The following is a 21,044-nucleotide window of genomic DNA, read 5'->3' on the forward strand; positions in this document are numbered from 1 at the left end:
TAAACCCGTTGATTGTTCCGAGACTGACATAGACGGTGGGTCATTATTACTATAAAGATATAGATCTTCCTCTAAAAACATCCAGAGTCTGTCCTCTGTTATTAGGAACAGTCACCATGTGTTGAGAGCATCTGATTTCAAGAAACTATCCAAGGAGCCAAAGCTTCTTCAAGCAGAATTGTGAGGAAGTGGCCAAGAGAGACAAGGCACTCCAAGAGTCACACTTTCTTTAGTGGTGCGTGTGGTGGTGCTTGTCTATAAAGACTGTAGACGTTCTTATGGTTCCAGAGAAGCCTTGGGTCCTAGTCCTGAACTTTGCTTAGTTCTAGATTCCTCGCTTCCTTTACAGAACCTGAAGACTCAAGGGCGTGCAGCTTCGCGGTGTGATGCCAGCGCACACCTGAGCGTGCTCTCCAAGCAAAGCCCCTTCACTTCCCTGGTTCTCCCTTCATTCCCTGGTTCTGGGGGTTCCACTTTATCCTCCCACCCCACCCCAGGTCTCCAGTTTGGATGGAAGACTTTTGACTGATAACATGCCACGTAAGCATAAAAGTTGTGTGTGTATGTGTGGGAAATAAAGACAGGCTCTCAGATATTCAAAGTGACTCCTTCCCACTGGAGGTTAAACTGGGAATGGTTTAAGAAACAAAAATGTTTAATAAATAAGAATATTTTATTAAATTAATGCAACACAATGACAATTAGATGCAAAATAAAATTTACATTTAGGGCAATCCACAACACAAAAGTATAAAGTATAAATTTACATTTAGGGCGATCCACAACACAAAAGTATAAAGTGCAGTTACAATCCAACGCCGTGAGACGGTGTTAAGATTTCAAATAAAGTGAGTAAGTGGAGTCTCGCTCGACTATATATTTTCTTAAACTTCATACAAACAGAACATTGTCATGAGAATCATCCTGCAAATAAACGTGTGAACAGGTAACAGAAGAGTTCCCTTGGGGGTTCTGATTCATCAGTCTTACCTCTGAGAGAGGATTTCACTATGTTGCCCTAGCTGGCTTGGACTCTATGTAGACCAGGCTGGCCTCAACTCACAGAGATCTGCCTGCCTCTCCTCCCGAAGGCTGGGATTAGAGACTTGTATGCACCACCGCACCTGGCCTGTTTCTTCAGCCCTGACATGGGACTAAGGAGGACTGGAAGAAAGCTCTGGGCTCTTTCTCCCCTCCTCCCCCAAGAAAACATTATCTTTGAGGCCCCTGTGGCAATGAGAGGCAGTGACCTTCAAGGGTTCAGGCAGAGCTAAGGGGCTTTTCCTGAAACAAGGGTAGGTCCAGGGCAACCAGCAGGAGGAGCAATGCTGGGATTTCCAGGGAGAACCTGTAATGAGCAAGCGGAGCATCTGTGTTTAAGAAAAGAAGCAGAGGGAAAACAGCAATGCCAGCCCTGCTCCAGATCTGCATCTCTCTGAGTGACGGAGAAGGCTACCGACTCCTTGGTGTCGGGTTGATTCAGTGCACCCTGGGGACTCATGGCCTCCCTTTGAGCAGACACAAAATAAACCAAACACAAACTCAGTCAGCAAGTAAGTAAGTGCTCTATAAATGGTATTTTACAGGTAGGGAGAGCAGACACAGTGCCTGGCCTAAGCAGTATGGAAGGATGGGAAGGAAAACCCTAGAAAGGAGGCAGTTCCCTTCTTGGATCTTTAAGTAGGTTCCAGCAGCTGCATAAGGATCAGTACATTAAATAAAAAGGGCAAATATAGCAAATACACAGTGAGCTACTATTTAGGAATTAGAAAAATATAGGTACTCTAACATATATGTCTACCTATTACCCGTCTTTGGGAAAATATATGTGCAAAGAACAACACCAGTTGCTTCTGGGAAGGGGTTAGCAGGGCTAGGGTGATGGAATAGAGTTTTATTTTGTCTTTGGGACCGTTCTGAGTCAGCACCCTGTTGATATGTATTTGGATTGTATGTGTGTTCATGTAAATGTATGGTACATGTGTGTGTGCATGTGTGGTGCATGCGTGTGCATGTGTGTTGCATGTGTGTGTGCAGGCATCATTTCTCAGGCACTGTCTACATCATTTTTTGAGGTATCAGCTCTCATAAGCCTGGCGCTTATCAAGCAGGCTAGATAGGCTAGCCAATGAGAGCTAAGGATCTGCCTGTCTCTGCCTCCCTGGTGCTGGGATGAAACGCATGCAGACATACCCAGCTGTTTTTGGATGTGGGTTCTGGGGGACAAACTTGAGGTTTTATACCTTGTGAGGAAAGTGTTTTACAACTGAGCTGTCTCCCAACCCTCAATATCATTTAGATAGAAAAAGAAAAAAGAATTTTTAAGCAATGCTAGATATTACAAGGAGGATGTGAGATTGTATGGCGAAAGTAACAAATCATATGTAAATCCAATGCTAGACAAGGAACTCAAGAGTTACTTCCAGAGTCTTTTAAATATAGACTCCTTGTTAATGAACATTGCTTTGAGTATTGAACTTAAGCATATGCATATCCAACCAGTACCCTGGCTTGCATCTCTATGCTCAGGGCCAGCATGGTACACAAGGCTGTGTGAAATCAATGCTACTTAAGCAGTTTTTAAATTCATTTCTTAGCTACAAACTGTATCCTGAAAGGACAGTGGCTGAAGGACAGAAATCTGATAGCTGTTATTCTGTGGGCAAGTTACTTAATTGCTCAGCTTCTTGGGCTAGGAAGGGAATATAACAGAGGTTACCCTGAGGGTTGTTGCTATGGAGATGAAATGAGACTGTTGCATGCAGTATCAGACACTTGTAAAGCTGACACTTCAACGGAACAATTGCTACCACAGAGCCTCAAGGACTGAGAATAAAGATGATTCAAGTCGAATAGCAAGAGCCCTGTGGAACCAAGCATGTGTTCTCCGTGTGTCCCGCTCACACCAGCAGTCACAGAGGACACCGAGCACCTCACACGTGCGCATGCTTTTCTGCCTGTGGACAGGATGATAATCAGCAGTAGAGTCTGGTGACGTATGTTAACATCTATTATGTCTTTAGAGCGCATCACGCACAGCCACACTCCCACAACAAGCATACACACACTCAAAATAAATAGGAACACTCATCCTTCAACACTTGTGACTCCGCCGCCCATCCAGGCACCGAGTGGAGGGAAAGGGCACTTCTGCAAGGGCCAGATGTTGAGCCAGGGGTTCTCAGCCCACTTTTCCAAGATGATTAATGGGTAACTTGCTTGTTGGTGTCTCCTGCAGAAATGTCCTTTGTCCCAGTTTCGCCTTTTTCTCTCTTCTCTTGTCTTCCCAGGTTCCCTTTTTCTCCGTTTTCTTCTCTTCCCAGGTTCCATTTCGAGTCCTTGGACCCACATCCCAAGGGCCCCTTCATTCACAGACCACAGACTGCCAATCCCGCCTCGAAGATCAGAGGATTCCGTGATGCTTACGTCTCCTCGAACTGTGTATCTGGAGAGGGACAATAGTATAGTCATCTCACAGGGGCAGGGAGTTTGCGGGGAAATGCATGAAGACATGCAAGACAAACAAATGGAATATTGCTAATCATATGATAAGGTTGTAATAAGACAGAGACAAGTCTGACAACACTTGCATGCTGAAGGATGACTAAACACCCTTGTTTGTCCGGGGTTGCCCTGGTTTTTAAAATGGAAAACCTGCTGGACTGAGAAACCCTCAAGCTGAGCAAGCTAGGCTGGTTCCTCGGGTAACTCAGCAGCATAAATGGTAGTGCACTCGAGGGAACCTGTCTGGGTCTGCTCAAGTTCATGAGCCAGCTTTAATCCTGCCTGGGCTCATTGGTACCCTTGGGTTCTAACCACAGTAGAGTGAATTAGAAAACTTAATATAGCTTATTTAAAAATTTAGGGCAGTGAGGGTTTTCTACTCCTATAAACATGGACACTAACAGCAGAATGAAATGGAGCACACAGGACGGGTCTGAAAGTTCATGGCGAGGCTGAGTGTTCCTGCCACCTTATTTTATATTCTCAGCTCTGGCGTTCTCTACTGTAAAATGGAGATGATTCTCATATTTATAAGAGTGCTTGAGGGGCGGGTGATGAAATGAAATACCATATCCCACACATGGAAGAGTTAACGGCTGACCGCACAGCAGAATCATTTGCTTAATTACACATTCATCTGACTCAGCACTCTCTCTGGTTGCAGGGCTACCAAGGTATCCGCAGCTTAGACAAAAGTGCCCCTCCCGTCCTGTTCCCAACTCTTTGCAGCCCTGGGCTGGGTTTTACTATGCAGGATCATCCCAGAATTTTCTCAGCTGTGGGAGTTGTGAGGCAGAGGAGCCCCCGGTCCTCACAAACAGGCTCCTTTGGAAGGAGGGGAGGTCATGACTAGTCGATTTCTCTTGTTATAATAGTCTTTTCTTCTTCCTGTTTATGTTGTTTGCTATGTGGTTCAGGAGGCTTGCAACTCACTATCTGCCTACAGAGTGCTGGAACTGCAGCCCTGAAGGACCAAACTGCATTGTCCTTCCGTTTACCCATCCCTTCTGTCACACTTACCGTTTTGGTGTTTTGACTTTGTGTCTTCAAAGCCACATTTCTCCACATCTAGAGTTTTCACTGAATGAGAAGAAATCGATCTTAATTCCATAGACCACAAAACAACGACCCAACCCACAGTGACTCAAGTTTCAACTCAAGGTTTTTATAAGGCACTACTCAGTCTTAATCGCCAGACTTTTAGTCCATAAGCTTCCTTATTCCAGGTACAAAACCCAAAAGCTAATTATTCAACAACTTAGGACAGATACTCTCTCTCTCTCTCTCTCTCTCTCTCTCTCTCTCTCTCTCTCTCCCCTCCCTTTCACCTTCCCTTCCACCCTCTCTGTCCTCTTTCTCTCTCTCTAGGGTTGTCTACTTTGTTTCCTGTCCTACCCTCAGAGCTGGCCGACACCCTGAACTACTCTATTATCTACTGAATCTCTACCACACTCATTCTCCATCAATCCTTTCCAGACCCAGTTTGGCAACAACCACTTCCTTGCGCAAGCCCAAGTCTAGTCCTAGTCCAGATGGGTCACTGAAACCTAATGTCACATCTTGGCCACCCTCTTGGTTCTGGTCAGGGCCTGTACTTTGGACACAGCTGGTTGCTACCCCCTCAGTTATATGGCTTTCCGCAGACACTCATCCTCCAAAGGACTGCAGGGGAATTCCTCTGAAGACTGAAGTTCATTTCCACATTTTACTTCCCTATTTGACTTCAGGCAAGTCCATACATCACTGGCTCTCTGGGTATGCACTTCAAAGTTTTCTCTAAGTCATCTTACAAGGGGATGTCACTATTTGAATGCACTCATTTTCCTAGATTTAAATCATTCTTATGGGTAAATGTTGAAATCAATATATGAAAATTATTTAAAACACTATGTCATATTGATTCCAGAAAGTTTGCAAAAAAAATGCTTTGTGGTAAAGATAGCAGTTTTAGACAGAAATGTTTCCCTACTTAGGGTACCCAGAACCCAGCTCAATAGGATGTTGCAAGGAATTCAACTTGAATTCAACTGAGACCAGTAGGCACGATGGGTCTCTTCAAAGTCTGTGGTCATTTGCTTGGAAAAAGAAACCTTACAGCTGTCTTCTTCAGCCTCCACTGCGACCCGCCCTACACCTCGCCTCTGCAATGTACACGGCAGTGCCGCCCGAAAGAACACAGTAGTTCTACCGTCAACCACTGAACGGTGGACGCCACAGGGCTGCCTCAAAAGCTAAATCTTTTAGCTTCCCTAAACCCCTGTCCAACTCACACCCCTCCAAAGTACAACACAGTTCAATGGCACACTCCCCGGGAGGAGATGCTGCGGAACGGCTGCGTGAGCAGGGCTGAAGGAAGACTCGGCTCACCAGAGTCACAGCTCAACCTTACTTTGTCTATCTGAAAGTGAAAGGCACAACCTTCAAGGTCAAGTGTTTCCCAGGAAGGCTCTGCTAGCCTGTTGGGTCAGGCAGCTCCCTGTGGTACGGGGCTGCCCTTATCAAGTTAGTAGGTACTATCTCTGACACTGCCTACTCAATATCGCGGTAAGAAGACCTTCACAGACTTCCCCAGCGGTGAAGGGAATACCTCGTTTTCTTACGCAGAAGAAGAGGAATACAAGGAACAGCGGAAGCGCTCCCAGAAGTCCCCAGTGCGTCCTCTTATTTGGGAGAAATTCTGCAGGTGGTTCTGAAAAAACAGAATTGAGAGATGCTGACTAAAGATAAGGTTTTGCTTGAAAATAGTCAGGAGAATGGCCATTCTTGAAATCTAGTTGGGCTTTAGGGTAATCTTAATTACTAAAAGTCAATGGCCGGTCAAGGCTTGCACACATGAAACAGACTGAATGCTACTCCCGCAAATGGAACCTCCAAGACTGAATTCTACTGCTGCGGATTGACGCTGAAACCTCCAAAGGTTTCGGCCTATCAAACAGAGATGCTAGGGATGACTTGTGTGGCTATCTGGGACCTGTTTAGCATAGTGCCCCAGAAAGTGACTGCAATATTAAACAAGGACCTCGATGAAGTAAGTTCCTTGTGCACTCTTTAATGTAGACACTAACAGCCAACATGGCATGGAAGGCCCACTCTAGAACATGGGCGACCACTGGGCACTGTTAAGCAGCTTCTGCCTTCCACACTTGTGGTCATGATCAAGGACCAGTGTGTGGTTTTTATTCCCCCATGTTTGAAACTCTCTTGGCATTCTAGTCATTGGCTTCTCATGTCAGTGTCTCTGTCTGAAGTTTTGGGAAAGGTAGGTCCCGGGGCACAAGGATGCTTTGGGGTTGCCCACTCCCATCTCTTGTTGTAAGTCAGTTCCTGTTCGTCCCCACTATGAATCAACTGAGATCCACAGTCCTTAACTACACGGTTTATAAGGCCTGTTCACAAATATTGCATTTGCATTTCAAAGTAACAGATGTTAAACCTACCAAATAGTTCTTATAAGAGCAAACAAACCCAAGTTACAGACAAGAAGACAGCGGGGCTAAGTAAGTTACTCCAGGATGCCCCACAAATAAATTGTCATCAAACCGCTTTTGTTGTCTCATTGTGATGATGTTTGCTTGTTTTGTTTCTGCAGCAGAGTCTCTTGTGATCCATGCTGGCTTTGAACTTGCTAAGTAGTTGAAGATGACCTTGAACTTCTGAGCCTCTTGCCTCCACCACCCAAGTGTTTGGATCACAGGTGAGCCCTACGTCACCAGGCTTATCTGGTGCTGGGTGTCAGCTCTTTGTGGATGCTAGGCAAGTATTTCCCAGCCTCATAAAACAGCACTGAATGGCAGGAACCCAGTAAGACAGCTTTCATGAGGGAGCCCAACTCAGTTAGCCTTGTTTTTTACACTTGTTTGCTCTTTCTGGTTCCAAGTTCATCCTGAGCTGAATTTTCATATTAGTTGACTTTTCTGCGTAGTTTTATTTCTTTTCTCTAAACTTTCTAGAGCACCACTGTGGATGGACAGTGGAGAGGAGATGAAGCAGAAACAACTCTCCTCAAAATACCTTGGATTTAAGTTCTCCTAACGCTCTGAGCCTCTCACCTGGCTGTCCCCCATCCCACCTATTTCTGTAAGGTAACAAGCTTAAAAAACAGCTGAACTTATACAGGGCAGGATCTCAAAGGATTTCCATACACTACAGCTCATTTTATCTGTACGATAGCCTTGCCAGGTGAGTTACAACCCTTACAGGGCACGTGAACTACACAGAACTCTAGTAGGCTGCCAAAAGACATCAGCCTCATGTTCTATGCACAAGGCAGACTTCCTGGAGTTGAAACATCAGAGAATGTCCTGAATAGCAACACAGGGGGGAAGGATCCTTCATACTGAGAATAACACAAAAGGACAAAGCATTTGTTTCCTACTACAGAAGCCCTGGAGAGAAGACGGCAGCTCTGGCACACATTGAGTCCTTATCTCATGCTCCCATGGTTCCCCAGCTGCGACGGTGTTTCCTACATTGCAGCTGTGCCCTGTTCTCCTGGGGCACGGTGACTTTTGTCCTACTCTTCTGCGAACACTCGATGCCTACCATACAGTTTGTCATGGGCGAATACTCAATCAACCCTTGCTGAATGTTTTTTAAGTAGCGCTATAGCTTGCGTGCAAGAAAAGGAGGAAATAGCGTACATTTAATAAACATAAGGGTTGTTTATTCATGCACTCGGTCAGCTGGCACTGGATGATTAGGACAGACAGCTATCATGCTAGGGGACAAAGGGACAGAGTTAGGCAGTTTACCTGGGATGATCAACTCAGCGGTGTAGTTTTCCCCTGACTGTAATCTCCAAAACGTACAGTAGAAAACATCCTTGGCTGTTGCGTTGATCCTCAGAGTACTGGTCACATTGAAAAACTTCTCTTCTGTCTGGGAAGTGGTGACAGTGGTCTTGCCACTCAGGGACTGGTTGTTACTGTTTGTCCAGATGACTTCAGCTTCTGGGTAGCCCTCAGCCTGACATGTCAGTTCGTGCTCAGACGTGGTTGGATCCATGGAAATTCTGTGGTTGATTTTGTGGTACGGGGCTAGGTCATAAGCAAAAAGAGGTCAGGGCTCTCTCCCACCGCAGGTGCTGTCTGCTTACAAATGCTATCAGCTTGAGCCAGTTCTTGGGGAGCTAGGTCTCCAGCTCAGCTCTGGGAGTGTGTGTTAGTCCTGCCCCAGGTTTTCTGTTCAAATCTGGGCCAAGTTTGGGCTTAGGGAACAGTCACATTGCAGGAATAATCACACCGGTGAGCTTATTGGGCTCAGACTAAATGTCTCAAATAAATCAAGTAAATTATCATCTTGAAACCAAAGGTCTTTCTACCTAAATAGAAATTATATCTATTAAATCAATAATCATTGTTCTGCCCTCAATGTTTCAGTGAGCCGTTTAGAGCCTAGGAGAGAGACTTTATTACCTACTCCCAGACAAAGGTATAACAAGAGCGTTGCAACATAGTTTCACGGAAGTTTGATACAGAGCAGCTAAGTATAAGACAAACTGAAACAATGATATGATGTCTTGTTGCCCTTAGTTCAAGAAAATGACCACCAATAAAATCGGTATAATTATGATTTCAAAACACCAAAGGGCTTTTATGAACACTTGAGCCCTTAGTCTCGTATTTGTCATATTTAAGAACAACTAGAAATGAAACCAGTGATTATACCTTATTAAATAGGCACTTCGTGAAATAATGTCACCACAATAGAGTCTATCCCACATTGCACAAGATTTAATTTTTCCGGGAATTAAAGGTTTACATTTGAAATCACTGTCAATGGTAAAACATTCGGAGTGAAACAGTTGCTTTCTATTCTCACTTTTCCTGGGCGTTAGTTGAAGGAGAACATGGTGAACCAAAGGGTTGATTCATCCACACTGATTCAACCCCCAAAAGCTTTTGTCTCTAAGACGGGCACATGCACGAAGACGCAACATTAAAATATAAGACCTTCTACTGATGTGTTTGCTATAGTACCCGTTAAAGTATTTATGCCTCATAGCCGTTGATGGTAGTCACTGTATGTCACTGTCGGCCACAGGAAGGAGGGTTACTGTGGATTTTTCAAATTCTTCTTTTTTTGCTTGTTTGGTTTTGAGAAAGAGTTTCTTTCATTTTTTTTTTTTTTGTTGTTTAGTTTTTGTTTTTGTTTTCCGAGACAGGGTTTCTCTGTGTAACAGCCCTAGATGTCCTGGAATTAGCTCTTATAGACCAGGCTAGCCTTGAACTCACAGATTCACCTGCCTCTACTAGGATTAAAGGTGTGTGCCACCATTGCCCGGCTGAGAGTTTCAAGTAGATCAGGCTAGCCTCTTGAACTTGCTATGTAGCGAAAGATAACTCCATCCCTCCTGAATGCTGGAATTACAGGCAAGTGTGTGCCACCACTTCTGGCTTTAAACGAGAACGTCATGAATGGTAGGCAAACACTCTACCAGCTGAACTACAGACCCATCCCCATGTCTACTTTTAACTGAACTGACTTTTTTTTTTTTAAATGAGCTCATTCAAAAGTCTCCTTTTAGAAACAGAGGTTTGAAGATAAGGCTAACAATTCTACACAAAGCAAAACAAAATGTCAGAAGTGACTTCATCAACCACTTTCTGAAGTTAAAAACAAATACTGAGTTAGATACGATAAAGCATTGGCTAAAATAAGCTTCAAGATTATTGAGGCCATCTCCATTTGTTAACGGTGAATTTCATCATAATATATACCGATGCTGTCACTATTGCAAGACATCACAAATACTGTTTATTCCATTTAGTTCTCCTTTGGATGTCTATTTTTGTCCATTTCAAGAATAGATCATGAATTATGTTGAGCCAACTATATGAAATCAATGACAGCTATCTTCTTTTGATCTTCAAAATGACAACTTCTTATGAAATAAACTATGTGTTGGTGCCAATTTTACATTTTATAATCACATACAAGTTTATGGTGCTTTACAGAAAGGCTAGACAAGCAAGTTTTGTTTTGTTTGTTTTGAAAACTCTGGCTCAGATCTACAACACTCCACTACCTAGTTGGCTGATCAAGACCAAGCAAAGTTCAGTTTAGTTTAAAGTCATTGTACAGTTTGATGTACACTCCAGAGGCCCAAAGCTAGGCAGCAAAGCACAGTTAACAAGGACACAGATTTCAGAAACGAGCTAGTTAGGTTTAGGACCTGGCTTTATAATTTTAGATGCATTATTTCTTTGGCTACATATCATTGAATCTAAGATGCCATCCATTGAAAGACACGTTCAGATTTGAAAGACAGTAAGTAGGGGGAAAAAAAAAAACCCAGCATGGCCATGATCAAGGGTCTCCTCCACGGAGTCGTGTTAAAGATTAGATGAATTCATAGGAGCGAAAAGCCCAGACTCATGACCCAACATGTGTTAGGAGTTGCATAAGCATTGTGCAACCGCTCCTGCTACCACCAGTCAGACGAGGAGGACCAGGAACACAGCTGTTTCTCCGCTTTCCATCACTGCTTCAGTGGGTCTTCAGGAAGTTCTTACAGCTCTTGGAAAACAGTCTTGGCAATCAATTTTCCCTTACTCAAGTCTGTTCAGAGAGCAAACACCTTAAGCTAATGGTTTTTGAAACAACCATTTCTTCCTTCAACAAATATTATTCTCTTTTCTTGTTACACAGGAACATCGTCATATGCCAAGGCGTAGAGGCCCAACAATGAATAAAACAGACCCAACCCCTGCCTCTCCCATTTGTGTTCTAGACGAAGGAAAGAGAGAATAAACATGATATTCTGAGACATATCAGATGGGGATAGATGACAGAGAAAAGATTTAAACAGGACTTGGGGGTCTGGTGGGCCCTAATCATCTCTCCATATCATTAAAATGTTTCCTACAGCTGTCATTTAAGGTCCCAGAAACATTAAATGAACATTTACTTTTTTCTGATATTAATTTCAGTGATTAAAGCTAAAGATTTCAATTGAAAGCCGAATACCTAAGGGTCTTCTGTGACCTTTTGAAAGTATAATAGCACCCGAAGAGAACATGGCAATTGAGTTAATACAAAACTACAGCCTTTCACATTTCAGTTTTGAAATGCTTCACCTTTAAAATCCCAGGGTGAGTGCCCACCCTCCCAGGGAGCTTTACTGCCACGCACTTGCAGTGATGGGAAGAGAAAAGGGGCAGCAGCCTTACTGTGAAATCATTTGCATGGGGGATGACTCAGGAGTTCTACTTCCTCTGCATGCAAAGCACCTATGTGCCAGCCACCAAGGTGCTAGGGATGGAACCCAGGGTTCCGCACACGCTGGGCAAGCATTCTACCGCTGAGCTATGTCCTATGTCCTCAGCCCTGTTCCTATTCTTAATCTTTTTTGTTTGCTTGTTTGAGAAAGGGTCTTGCTAAGTTTCTCAGGCTGACCTTGAACATGATGTGTGTGTGTGTGTGTGTATCCCAGACAAGGGGTATATATCCCATATATATGTACATATGTGTGTGTATGTATGTATGTATGTATACACACATATATTCCAGACAAGGCCCTATTTTGCCCTATTTTGTGATTCTCCTGTTTCAGCCGCTCAAATAGCTGGATTTGAGCCCAGACACCCACCAAAGCCACAAAGCCCAGGTTCAAATCCTTGGTCTAGCTCATCTAAGCTCCCAAACCACTGGCTGCAAATGACAAGATGAGATGGGAATAGAACGCCAAGGTAGCGATGTCTAAGAGAAAATGAAACGTTCACACAAGCAGACCTTCAAGTTTGCTTGGTCATCAGCTTTGCCCCGTTAAATCTTCCTCCACAGAGAAGGAGATCCATCAGTTCCAGAAGGTTGCCTTTTGCCTCAGAGATTTTGTGGAGTGGATAATCTAGAAGACAGGCTTCCTCACCACAAAGTCAGCTACTCCCAACAAGCCACAAGGGACGTCTGGACACAGAGACTTAAACTCTGGACACAGAGACTTAAATTCTTCCTGACTGCTGGGATTGTTCTTTTGCCTTACCTCAGGTTCAGCAACCTTAACTGATCATGACCTTCAGGCTTCATAATGCCTTTAAATGTCTTGGAACAAAATAGACACCTCATATCTGCTGATGAGCTAACACGTGCTCAAGATATGAACAATCACATCCCTTCATTCATGGATGTCACAAAAGACAATGAAAATAAAGACAAGTGATGTTTTCATAACAATGGTAGCTTTAAGAGATCCAGCATCAGAGACCCATTCATATGCCATCAGTTGGACACATTATCCTAACTTCTACGTAACATTTTAGGGAATAGTTATCTTGATGTCTTATAAAAGTGTGAACTTTTCCTATTTTTTTCATAATTCTGACCTTCACACTAATTTAGGAATAAAAAGATTCCAGGAGACTATCTAATTCTAGTCAAATGTTTAACAGCTTATTATGAAAACCAAAAGAAGCAGGCAGATCATCTCAAACATACGCCTGGGGAAGAGAGAGTTCAGCTCACTATCAATCAGGGAGAAGTTTTGGCAGACCATGGAAGGGGGTTCCAAATTGAAAGGACGCCACTTTGGGAAGTATATGAAGCAAGAAGCTTTGGGGAAATTCTGGTCCTGGCAGGCATTTGGACTGCCTGTGTGAACGCTAGGGAGGGGTGCATGCAACTCTCAGTTCTATGAAACCCAACAGCGAAAGCAGGGGTGGTTAGTAAGGTAATTTCCTTCCCTTAGCTAGTTCCAATCGAGAACCTTAAACTCAAGTGACCTGATGATATTTTCTGGGAGTCCTTTTCCAGGAACTTATACCGGTAGTGCCTTCTCAATGTCTCCAAGTGACCCTGTTACAAGCCCTGGATGTAAGACTGGTGAGCATGGCTTGTACCATCTCTGTGGAAGAATGGCTTTTTCCGTACTTAACATCATCCTTCATAGATTAACCTTGTCTTTTTGAATGTGAATCTTACAGCAAGCTGTGTGTGTGTGTGTGTGTGTGTGTGTGTGTGTGTATGTGTGTGTGTGTACATATAAACATATATATTGGATTTTGTTTGGAGATACTCAAAGGAAGAAAAATGTGCTAAGCTTGATAGAATTTTTAAAAAAAATCCAATAAAAAGGTTCTGGAGGGATACACAAATAGTATATGCATGCCATGGATGATGGTACTGAAGGGAGGAAGGGCATTTTTATGATTCTATTCCTTTCCATGATATCCAAATTATTGATAAGTGTATATATTGCATTTCCATTTCCAATAATAAGAAGCAAACACCTGGCACTTAACCTTTGAAAGCTCACAGTGCTGCAGAGCACAGTTGTGCATTATCTGGTACTGGATCTCAAGTTACTCTCAAACACGAGATGCTAGGAGTATTCAATGGTGGAAAGTATGAATGAATCAGTCAACCAATGAATGGACGAACAGGCTGCTATCGTTCTGTGAAAAGTAGGTGTGGATTTCCAACAATGAAAAGCTCTCAGCATTACAGAGGTATCTTAAACATAGGTCAAGACCTCCTCCTCGGGAGGAATTCTTACCATTGACTTTCAGTGTGATCCGCTTGTAATCTGCGCCGCCATAGCTGATCATGCAACAGTAAACACCGGCGTCCCGCAGCTTCACGTCCGCGATGTGAAGCCCAGCATTTCCCTTTAAAATCTGTTCCTTTGGCAACGAGGCTCTCCCCTGGAAGCTACTATCTTGCTGGTCTGTCTCTCCATCTACAAATTGAATAACTGGACGGTCTTCCTTCTCCCAGTAGACAACTAAGGCGAGCAGGTCCAGTTGGTGTTCTACCGGGAATCTGCATTCAATCGTGACATTGCTGCCATGTTCTACCACGTACAGGTCCTTGGGAGCCGTGATGGTGAATGCTGAAAAGAAAGCGGACCGGCCTTCAGAAGACAGAAAAGTCCTCCAAACACATTTGGAAAATGGGTAAAAGGTTACAATCACTTTATTTGTTGAATTGCGTGAACACTAAAAGTCTTCTTTAAAATATCTTCACTGGGAAGAGCACAAGCAACTTAGATAGTATAGTCCCAGCCTTGTTTATAAGAAATCAATAAATACAAATATCTTATCAGTGGGCCATTTCCCAGGGATCTTTAGGAGCTGTCCATGGGAAATGAACAATCTTTTTGTTTTGTAGTAACTATATTTTTATATTCACCCCCCCCCGCAAGTCTTTGTATTTTTTTTTTAATTTTTTTATGTTTGCTTTTGTTTGGCTTCAGTGCTGGGATATGGAATCCAGAGCTTTGTTTATGCTGGGCAAGTGTTCCACCACTAAATTCTACCTACAGCTCCTGTATTTTCCTTCATCTTTTCCAGTGATACAAGCAACTTATTTACGAAGAAGGAAAACTAGAGTGTGCTTTTAATAAGCAGAATACACTCCCTTAAACTATTTGGGGGACTTGGGTGACCGTCCAGCAAGTAAGCTACTTGCTATGTAACATGAGGATCCGAGTTCATTCCAAAACCTATGTTAAAAGCCAGCTACAACAGAATGTACCTGCGATCTTAATTTCAGTTCTCCTATAGTGGGATGGGAGGTAGAGACAGGAGAATCCCCAGAAGGTTTGAGGCCATCTGCCTGCAGTCCTCAGCAATGAACAACAAATAAGAGAACTTGTCTCACACAAGGTAGAAGATGAGGGCCAACACTCAAGGTTGCCCTTTGACCTCCACATGTGTGCCTAGCAAATGCATGTGTGCATTCGCCCCCACCACACACACTTCATATACATACACACACAAATTATTTCAATTTTTAACTCAAGGTTACAATGCCAAAAATGCAGAACCCACTGAAAAGATTTGGAGACTTACCTCTTAGCAAGTGACAGCAGACTGTGAATGTGGCAATGGTAAATATTCTCATGCTTCTGGAATTATCTAGAAACGGGAAACACAGGAGTGCTGCTTAAGTAAAATAGCCAAACAGTGTGCCATCGGTAGAAGATCTGTCCTTCTCATATAGAAATAACCCCCAAGAGCCAGGATGGAACGCACAGAGAAGCCAGCAGGAACCAAGCACACTCTGTGAGTGTGGAGACAACTGCAAAGCTGAAAGGTCAGTACTTTCCTTTCGTACTGAGGAAAGGCTCTATGGAACCAATTTCAACCAGAAGAGAAATTAGTCTGGTAAGACGAACATCTTCACATTGAGTATAAGCCCTCCAAATCGATAATGTACATTCAAAATAGGCCAAAGGAAAAATACCTCCCCAATACCTCCTGCTGCACCACGCTTTTCAACATTGAGAATTATCTGTAAAGTCTGCCTTAGGCAAAGCTTCAAAGCAAAGAAAATCTGATTTTCACTTTCACTTTTCAATGCTTAAATTGAATTTGAAATCTTAAAATCTTAAAAATCTCCCCTCTGCCTCTTACCTACTGCAAATTATAATTCTTCTTCCCAATAAAGAGGGTAAGTATACCAATAACAGGAGTGGGAAGGGAGGAGAACTCAATTTGGCCCGTTTACTAAGGCCTGGATGCCTCAGGACCACTCTCTGAGATGTAACTGTCTAGATCCTGGTCTCTATTCTGCTGACATTTTTCGAATTCACTCAGGAAACACTGAATATCTCTTCTTGAGTCTGGCACTGTTTGGGGCACTGAAGGAGCAGTGAGCAAGAAACAGAAGACATTCTTCCTTGGAACTGATGTCCAAAAAGGGTGGCCAAAGACAGTTAGTACTACACCCCAGCCAATCTCTTCGTTAACATCTTCTCTCTTCTGTGTTACTCACATTTACAGCTTCCATAGGAAGGTCAGTTCTCCTTCCTAGCGTCTCCTTGGCCTTTATGTCTACACACAATCTATTTGACAGGCATATAAAGTAGAAGACTAGGGCTGTGGGCATTCACTCTCTACAACTCAGTAAGAAAACTATACGTGGGTTGGAAGGAAAATAAGCAAAAGTCCTACATAGTTCAGAGAATAATAAATAGAGACATAGGAAAGGACGCTCTTTCTAAGAAAGTATATTGAAGACTTATGATAACATTTTTGACCTTTTGCTCTTCCAAAATTATAGCTTCCTCATAGTTAGTGTTAGTGAAATACAGGTAGACGGGATTTCTGGACTTTCATTGCAAAGGATGTGAAACTCTTTGTACACCTTTTTAAAGATCTGTTGTGGTAATCTCTGTTAAAACTTTAACTGTGTATGTCATATGATCTCTTTTGCCCTGTCTTAGAAATCCACCGTAGGAAGACAAATAAACACAGATATAGCAGAGATGACATGGCTAACAATGGCCCCAGACTTGAAACACCCCATGTAGCCTAAAGGCGAATAAACCTGTATATACTCCGAAGACCATGAGGGGCAGAATTTAGTACATGCATAGGGAATGAGTTTGCAGAGTCATAGGAAGGAACTTGGAGGGCAGTGTATAATGCAAAATATACTTGTGGTTTAAAGAAACCCTCAAGCCCGTCTGAAGATACTGCCTGACCATGGTTATCTGCAGTAAAACGTGACTTTTACAGGGAACACAGGCAATGTGTTTGTAATTTTAAAGGAAGAAAGACAGAAAAGGAAAGATGGAACCATGAATGGTTTCTTTGTCCTTCATGTGTGCACCCAACTTTCAAATGAGTGAATAAACGAATTCTTTACTTTTATGGTTAGAATAAAATGAATGATTTCACCTACCAAACTTCCAAGTGTTTGGCAGATGAAGTGATGGAATGGCAAAGACCCTGACCCTGGAAAGGGAGTCTAGACATCTTCACTGATGCGAAATGACCACATCAGTTTATTTTAATGCTCTGCCATTGTTAGAGAAACTACTGTTGAGTCCATCACATACACTCCCTTCAGGGAGCATTTGGTAATATTGGCTAACAGGTTTGGCTGCCAAAGTTGGCTTGGGAAGGAGGAGAGCTGCTTCTGATGTAATGATATAGAGGCCCGAAGGCTGCCAGGACCTCTCCCAAGACATGGGACAGCACCTGACAGCAGAAACAGAGCTGGCCCACAGAGCCAAGGGTGAAAGACGGAGAAACTGTGGCCACTCTGAGCGTGTCTGTAGATAGTTTCCTTTCCGCCTTTTCCCCTACAATGAGACAGCTTTCCTCTACATGTTTAAGATTGATTCATTTCATGTGTAGGAATGTTTTGCCTGTTTGTATGTATGCATACCACATGTGTACCTGGTGCCCACAGAGACCAAAAGAGGACATCAGATTCCCTGGAAAGAGAGTTACAAGGGGCTGTGGGTCCCCCAAGAAGAGCAGTAAGGGCTTTAAACCCCTGAGCCATCTCTGTAGCCCCAGTTCTTCTATACATTTACTATCCATGTTACAGTGTAAGATTGTAAAAAAAAAAACAGTGTAAGATTGTAACATAATTTCTGTAAGTCTTGTATCCAATGGGCCCTTAATATTTAACTCCTTTAATGCTAGGTGTTGGGGTGTTTTTTTTTTTTTGGTCCTTTTTTCAAAATCCTAAGTACTTGTGTATTTAGCCAATGTTTAATGAGTACCTATTGGGTGCCAAGTCCAAGGTTAGGCCTGGAAGATAGATTTCCCTAATGAGAATTGCTGATCAAGGGAGAAAGTACTTTCCCAATTCGTGACACATTCTGAAAATTGGTACCATTGCATCTTCCCGCCATGCCGACATTATTTTTTTTAACTTTTTTTCTAATTCAATTCTTGAAAAATGCAGCTTGAATTTTTTTTTGAAGAAATGTTAAGTTCATGCTAATTATCTGATCAATTATTTTGTCTCTTAAGGTCATAGGCTTCTTACTGACTATTATAAACCCTTGAGGTTAGGAAAGGGCAGGATGTAACAGCAGCTGAGAGGCTGAGACAGGAGGATCTTGAGTTTGAGGTCAGCCTGGGCTACATTGTGAGACACTGTCTTTAAAAAGGGGGGGACATTTATCAGAAGACCAAAATAGAATGATTCATTGTCCTCTTGCTAACACTGGGCACATATTTAAAATCTTTCTCTCCAGTCATCTGCCCAAGAAGATGAGACAAGATGACATACCGAAGGATGCTGGGTTAGGTCTGATATTCACCTAATTCAGTACCATACCCTCTCTTCCCTGGCTCTCAGAGCACAGCTGTCAGCTGTTGGTGAGGGGTGGAGGAGAGGAAGTCCAGGGGCGGCGTAAATAAGTGTGGTTTTGACCTCTGAGCCAGCACCTCTTAGTTGGTCTAAGAACATAGGATCATCTTCTTCCTCGGGCAAGAAACTGTACTCTTTGATGAATTCCCAGCCGAGAGCACAGACAGGGCACCAAAGTATGAACAGTGGAAGAAATGACAGCTCATTCAAGATGGGGAAATAAGTTTGTCCCCGGGAAGTCCAGAAGAGCACCCTGGAGCACAGCTTCTTTGTCTTCCCACGGGGCAGGAGGGGAGCAGCCGCAAGCTTCCTTTCTCACAAGTAAGAGTGAAGATTTACCGAAGTTTCTAATTCTATCAAATGATCCTAAAACCTGAACTCCTTCCCTCTCATTCCCACTTCAAGACTGTAACTGCTGCCATGACCTCCTGTCTACGCTGTTCAGCTGGAAAAGGCTAATATTTTCAGAGTATAAAGTTCTCCCTAAATACTGCCAGTCACTGTCATTGTCAGCTGCATATACTTTCTGGAACGCATCTTCAGTTTATTTTTTCCATATAAAGGTCTTTCAGATACCCAGACATAACCAGGTAGCTTTAAGAGTTTATCTAAAGGAAATACCCAGCTATATATAAGCACATAGTGATGGTCAGTGAACGACTGAGCTAGTAACCCGCTATAAATAACCTGTGCATCTATCAGTGATGCCTTTAGTTATCCAGCACAATGGAATACAGCAATAAAAAACTGGCTATTTAATTAATAGGAGAGCATCCGCAATCATTTACTCAGATTAAAAATAAGTAAGATAGAACACTGTACTTAGAATAACCCCAAGCTAAACCTTGATATTGCCAAGGTCCATGTGTCTAAGAAATGACTGGGCATTTTTATGTTAAGTTCTTCTGCTCCTCTTCCAAGACTCCTTTAGGTCCTCTGGGCAGATAGAGTAAAAGTCTTAGGCTCCAGCATCCTGAATCTTGGCAGAGTTAAGGGACCGCAGGAGATGCTTCAAGTGGGACGACTTACCCAGTCATTGCTAATGAACAATCAAAGCCGCGAACTCCTCTGACCCAGCTACCTACCCCAAGAACGGATTCATAAACACATTAACGCGGATTCACTAACGCTAACGGTACCTTGTCACCAGACAGATTCTGAGGTCTTAGCCGTGCAGGGCTCTACTGCCTTTTAACCCATCGTGTTTCCCTGTTGCCTTCTCTCTCCATCCTTAAAAGGTCTAGGACTCTGGCTCTAATGTGCCCTGGAAGCCGCGGTCCCGGGACTCGGCGTGAAGACGCTCCCTACCTGTAGGCGGGGAGACAGGCGGCGACCTGCAGGTGCAGTGTGACTTGTGTGGCCCGACGCCAGCAAGTCCCCCAACCTTATAGCTCAGGCCCCGCCCACTCAGGGCGGGGCGGGAACCCTGAGCACCTCCGCCCCGAAACCGAAATTCCGAGCCGCTCTCGAAGAGCCTATCCTTCTGGAATTCCTGCTGAAGGCTTCAGGGTCAACTTTGGGATAAGATATTGAATTTATAGAAAAACGAACTAGGGTCCGGCGTGGTGACGCACGCCTTAAATCCCAGTACTCCGGAGACAGAGGCAGGTGGATCTCTATGAATTGGAGGCCGGCCTGGTCTACACAGCGAGCTCCAGGACAACCAGGGCTGCAATAGTGAGACCCTATCGCGAGAAAGAAAGAAAAAAAAGCAAACAGAAAACTATTTTTTAAAAAAACGAAACTAAAAGTGAAAGTGAAACTTGCCTTCGCTTTCTTGTAAATCAGGTTTCCTAAAAGAACCGCTTGTGAATCAACAACTATGAGCTGTTATTTGGGTGGCGGCGGGAGGGGAGGGGTAGGGATAGGAAGTGGGGGGTACCTGTTAAGGTCAGAGATCCACCCTAGGTTGTCTTCCTCTACACCCCCCCCCACCTTGTTCTTTGAGAGAGGGTCTCTTTGATCCAACTTCGCATTTGCAGCTGAATAGACTCACCGGCCAGTGTGCTCGAGGGATCTCCGCCCCTCCCCCCACCACACCATCTCACTCCGGGGTTCGGTCTCTTATTTGTGGGTGCTGGACACCCGAGTTTAAATCTTCCGTACTTGAGCAGTAAGCGCCTTAAAAACAAAACATCTCAAGTCATAAGATCTCAGACCTCAATTTTATCTTCAAAATCCAAATACCTTAATTACTGTCTGATTCCCCACCCCTTTCAAGCCCTTTCTGGATTTGTGACCATCTTGACGTAACTTTACGTACAGAGTTACACAGCATAAAGAGTTAACAACAGAACGAATCTTGGGTTTTAATTCTAGAAAGTAGGTGTGTCTATATAATAGGAAACATATTTTTAAATCGTGGATTTGGTAACTTCCTCAAAGTTCCTCGACATAGTGAAACTTAAGCTGCCTTGCCATTCAAGAACTTGCCATGTCAAGCCATGCCCTTTATGAATCTACTTCACTGCGCTCTCGGGATCCAG

The 21,044-nt window shown here is 43.5% G+C and overlaps 1 protein-coding gene across 4 annotated transcripts; it reads right to left on the minus strand.

Moving 5' to 3' along the window:
• Positions 1-654: 654 nt before the first annotated feature.
• Positions 655-20,575, minus strand: Cd274 (CD274 molecule). Of its 4 annotated transcripts, none has more exons than XM_085693764.2 (7): positions 20,555-20,575; positions 15,294-15,359; positions 13,997-14,332; positions 8,256-8,540; positions 6,092-6,193; positions 4,525-4,584; positions 655-3,445 (listed from the first exon to the last, which is right to left on the minus strand). In XM_085693764.2, exons 2-7 carry the CDS (start codon positions 15,343-15,345, stop codon positions 3,423-3,425), a joined length of 858 nt encoding a protein of 285 aa, XP_085549890.2. In that variant the 5' UTR covers positions 15,346-15,359; positions 20,555-20,575; the 3' UTR covers positions 655-3,422. The 4 variants fall into 4 exon arrangements, with proteins under 4 accessions (XP_085549890.2, XP_048294754.3, XP_048294755.3 ...); XM_048438797.3 differs by lacking the exon at positions 20,555-20,575 and adding an exon at positions 19,867-19,995; XM_048438798.3 differs by lacking the exon at positions 20,555-20,575 and adding an exon at positions 19,698-19,853.
• Between the last annotated feature and the right edge of the window lie 469 nt (positions 20,576-21,044).

Source organism: Myodes glareolus, chromosome 7, assembly GCF_982192425.1.
Source record: "Myodes glareolus chromosome 7, mMyoGla1.1, whole genome shotgun sequence".
In the NCBI taxonomy this organism is placed as follows: domain Eukaryota; kingdom Metazoa; phylum Chordata; class Mammalia; order Rodentia; family Cricetidae; genus Myodes; species Myodes glareolus.

Excerpts from the sequence above, each read along its gene's own strand:
- Cd274 (XM_085693764.2), bottom strand. The coding sequence starts at position 15,345 with ATGAGAATATTTACCATTGCCACATTCACAGTCTGCTGTCACTTGCTA. Across the intron at positions 8,541-13,996 it reads GATCACACTGAAAGTCAATG|CCCCGTACCACAAAATCAAC; the intron begins GTAAGAATTCCT and ends CTTATGACCTAG. Across the intron at positions 6,194-8,255 it reads CGCTGAGTTGATCATCCCAG|AACCACCTGCAGAATTTCTC; the intron begins GTAAACTGCCTA and ends CTGTTTTTTCAG.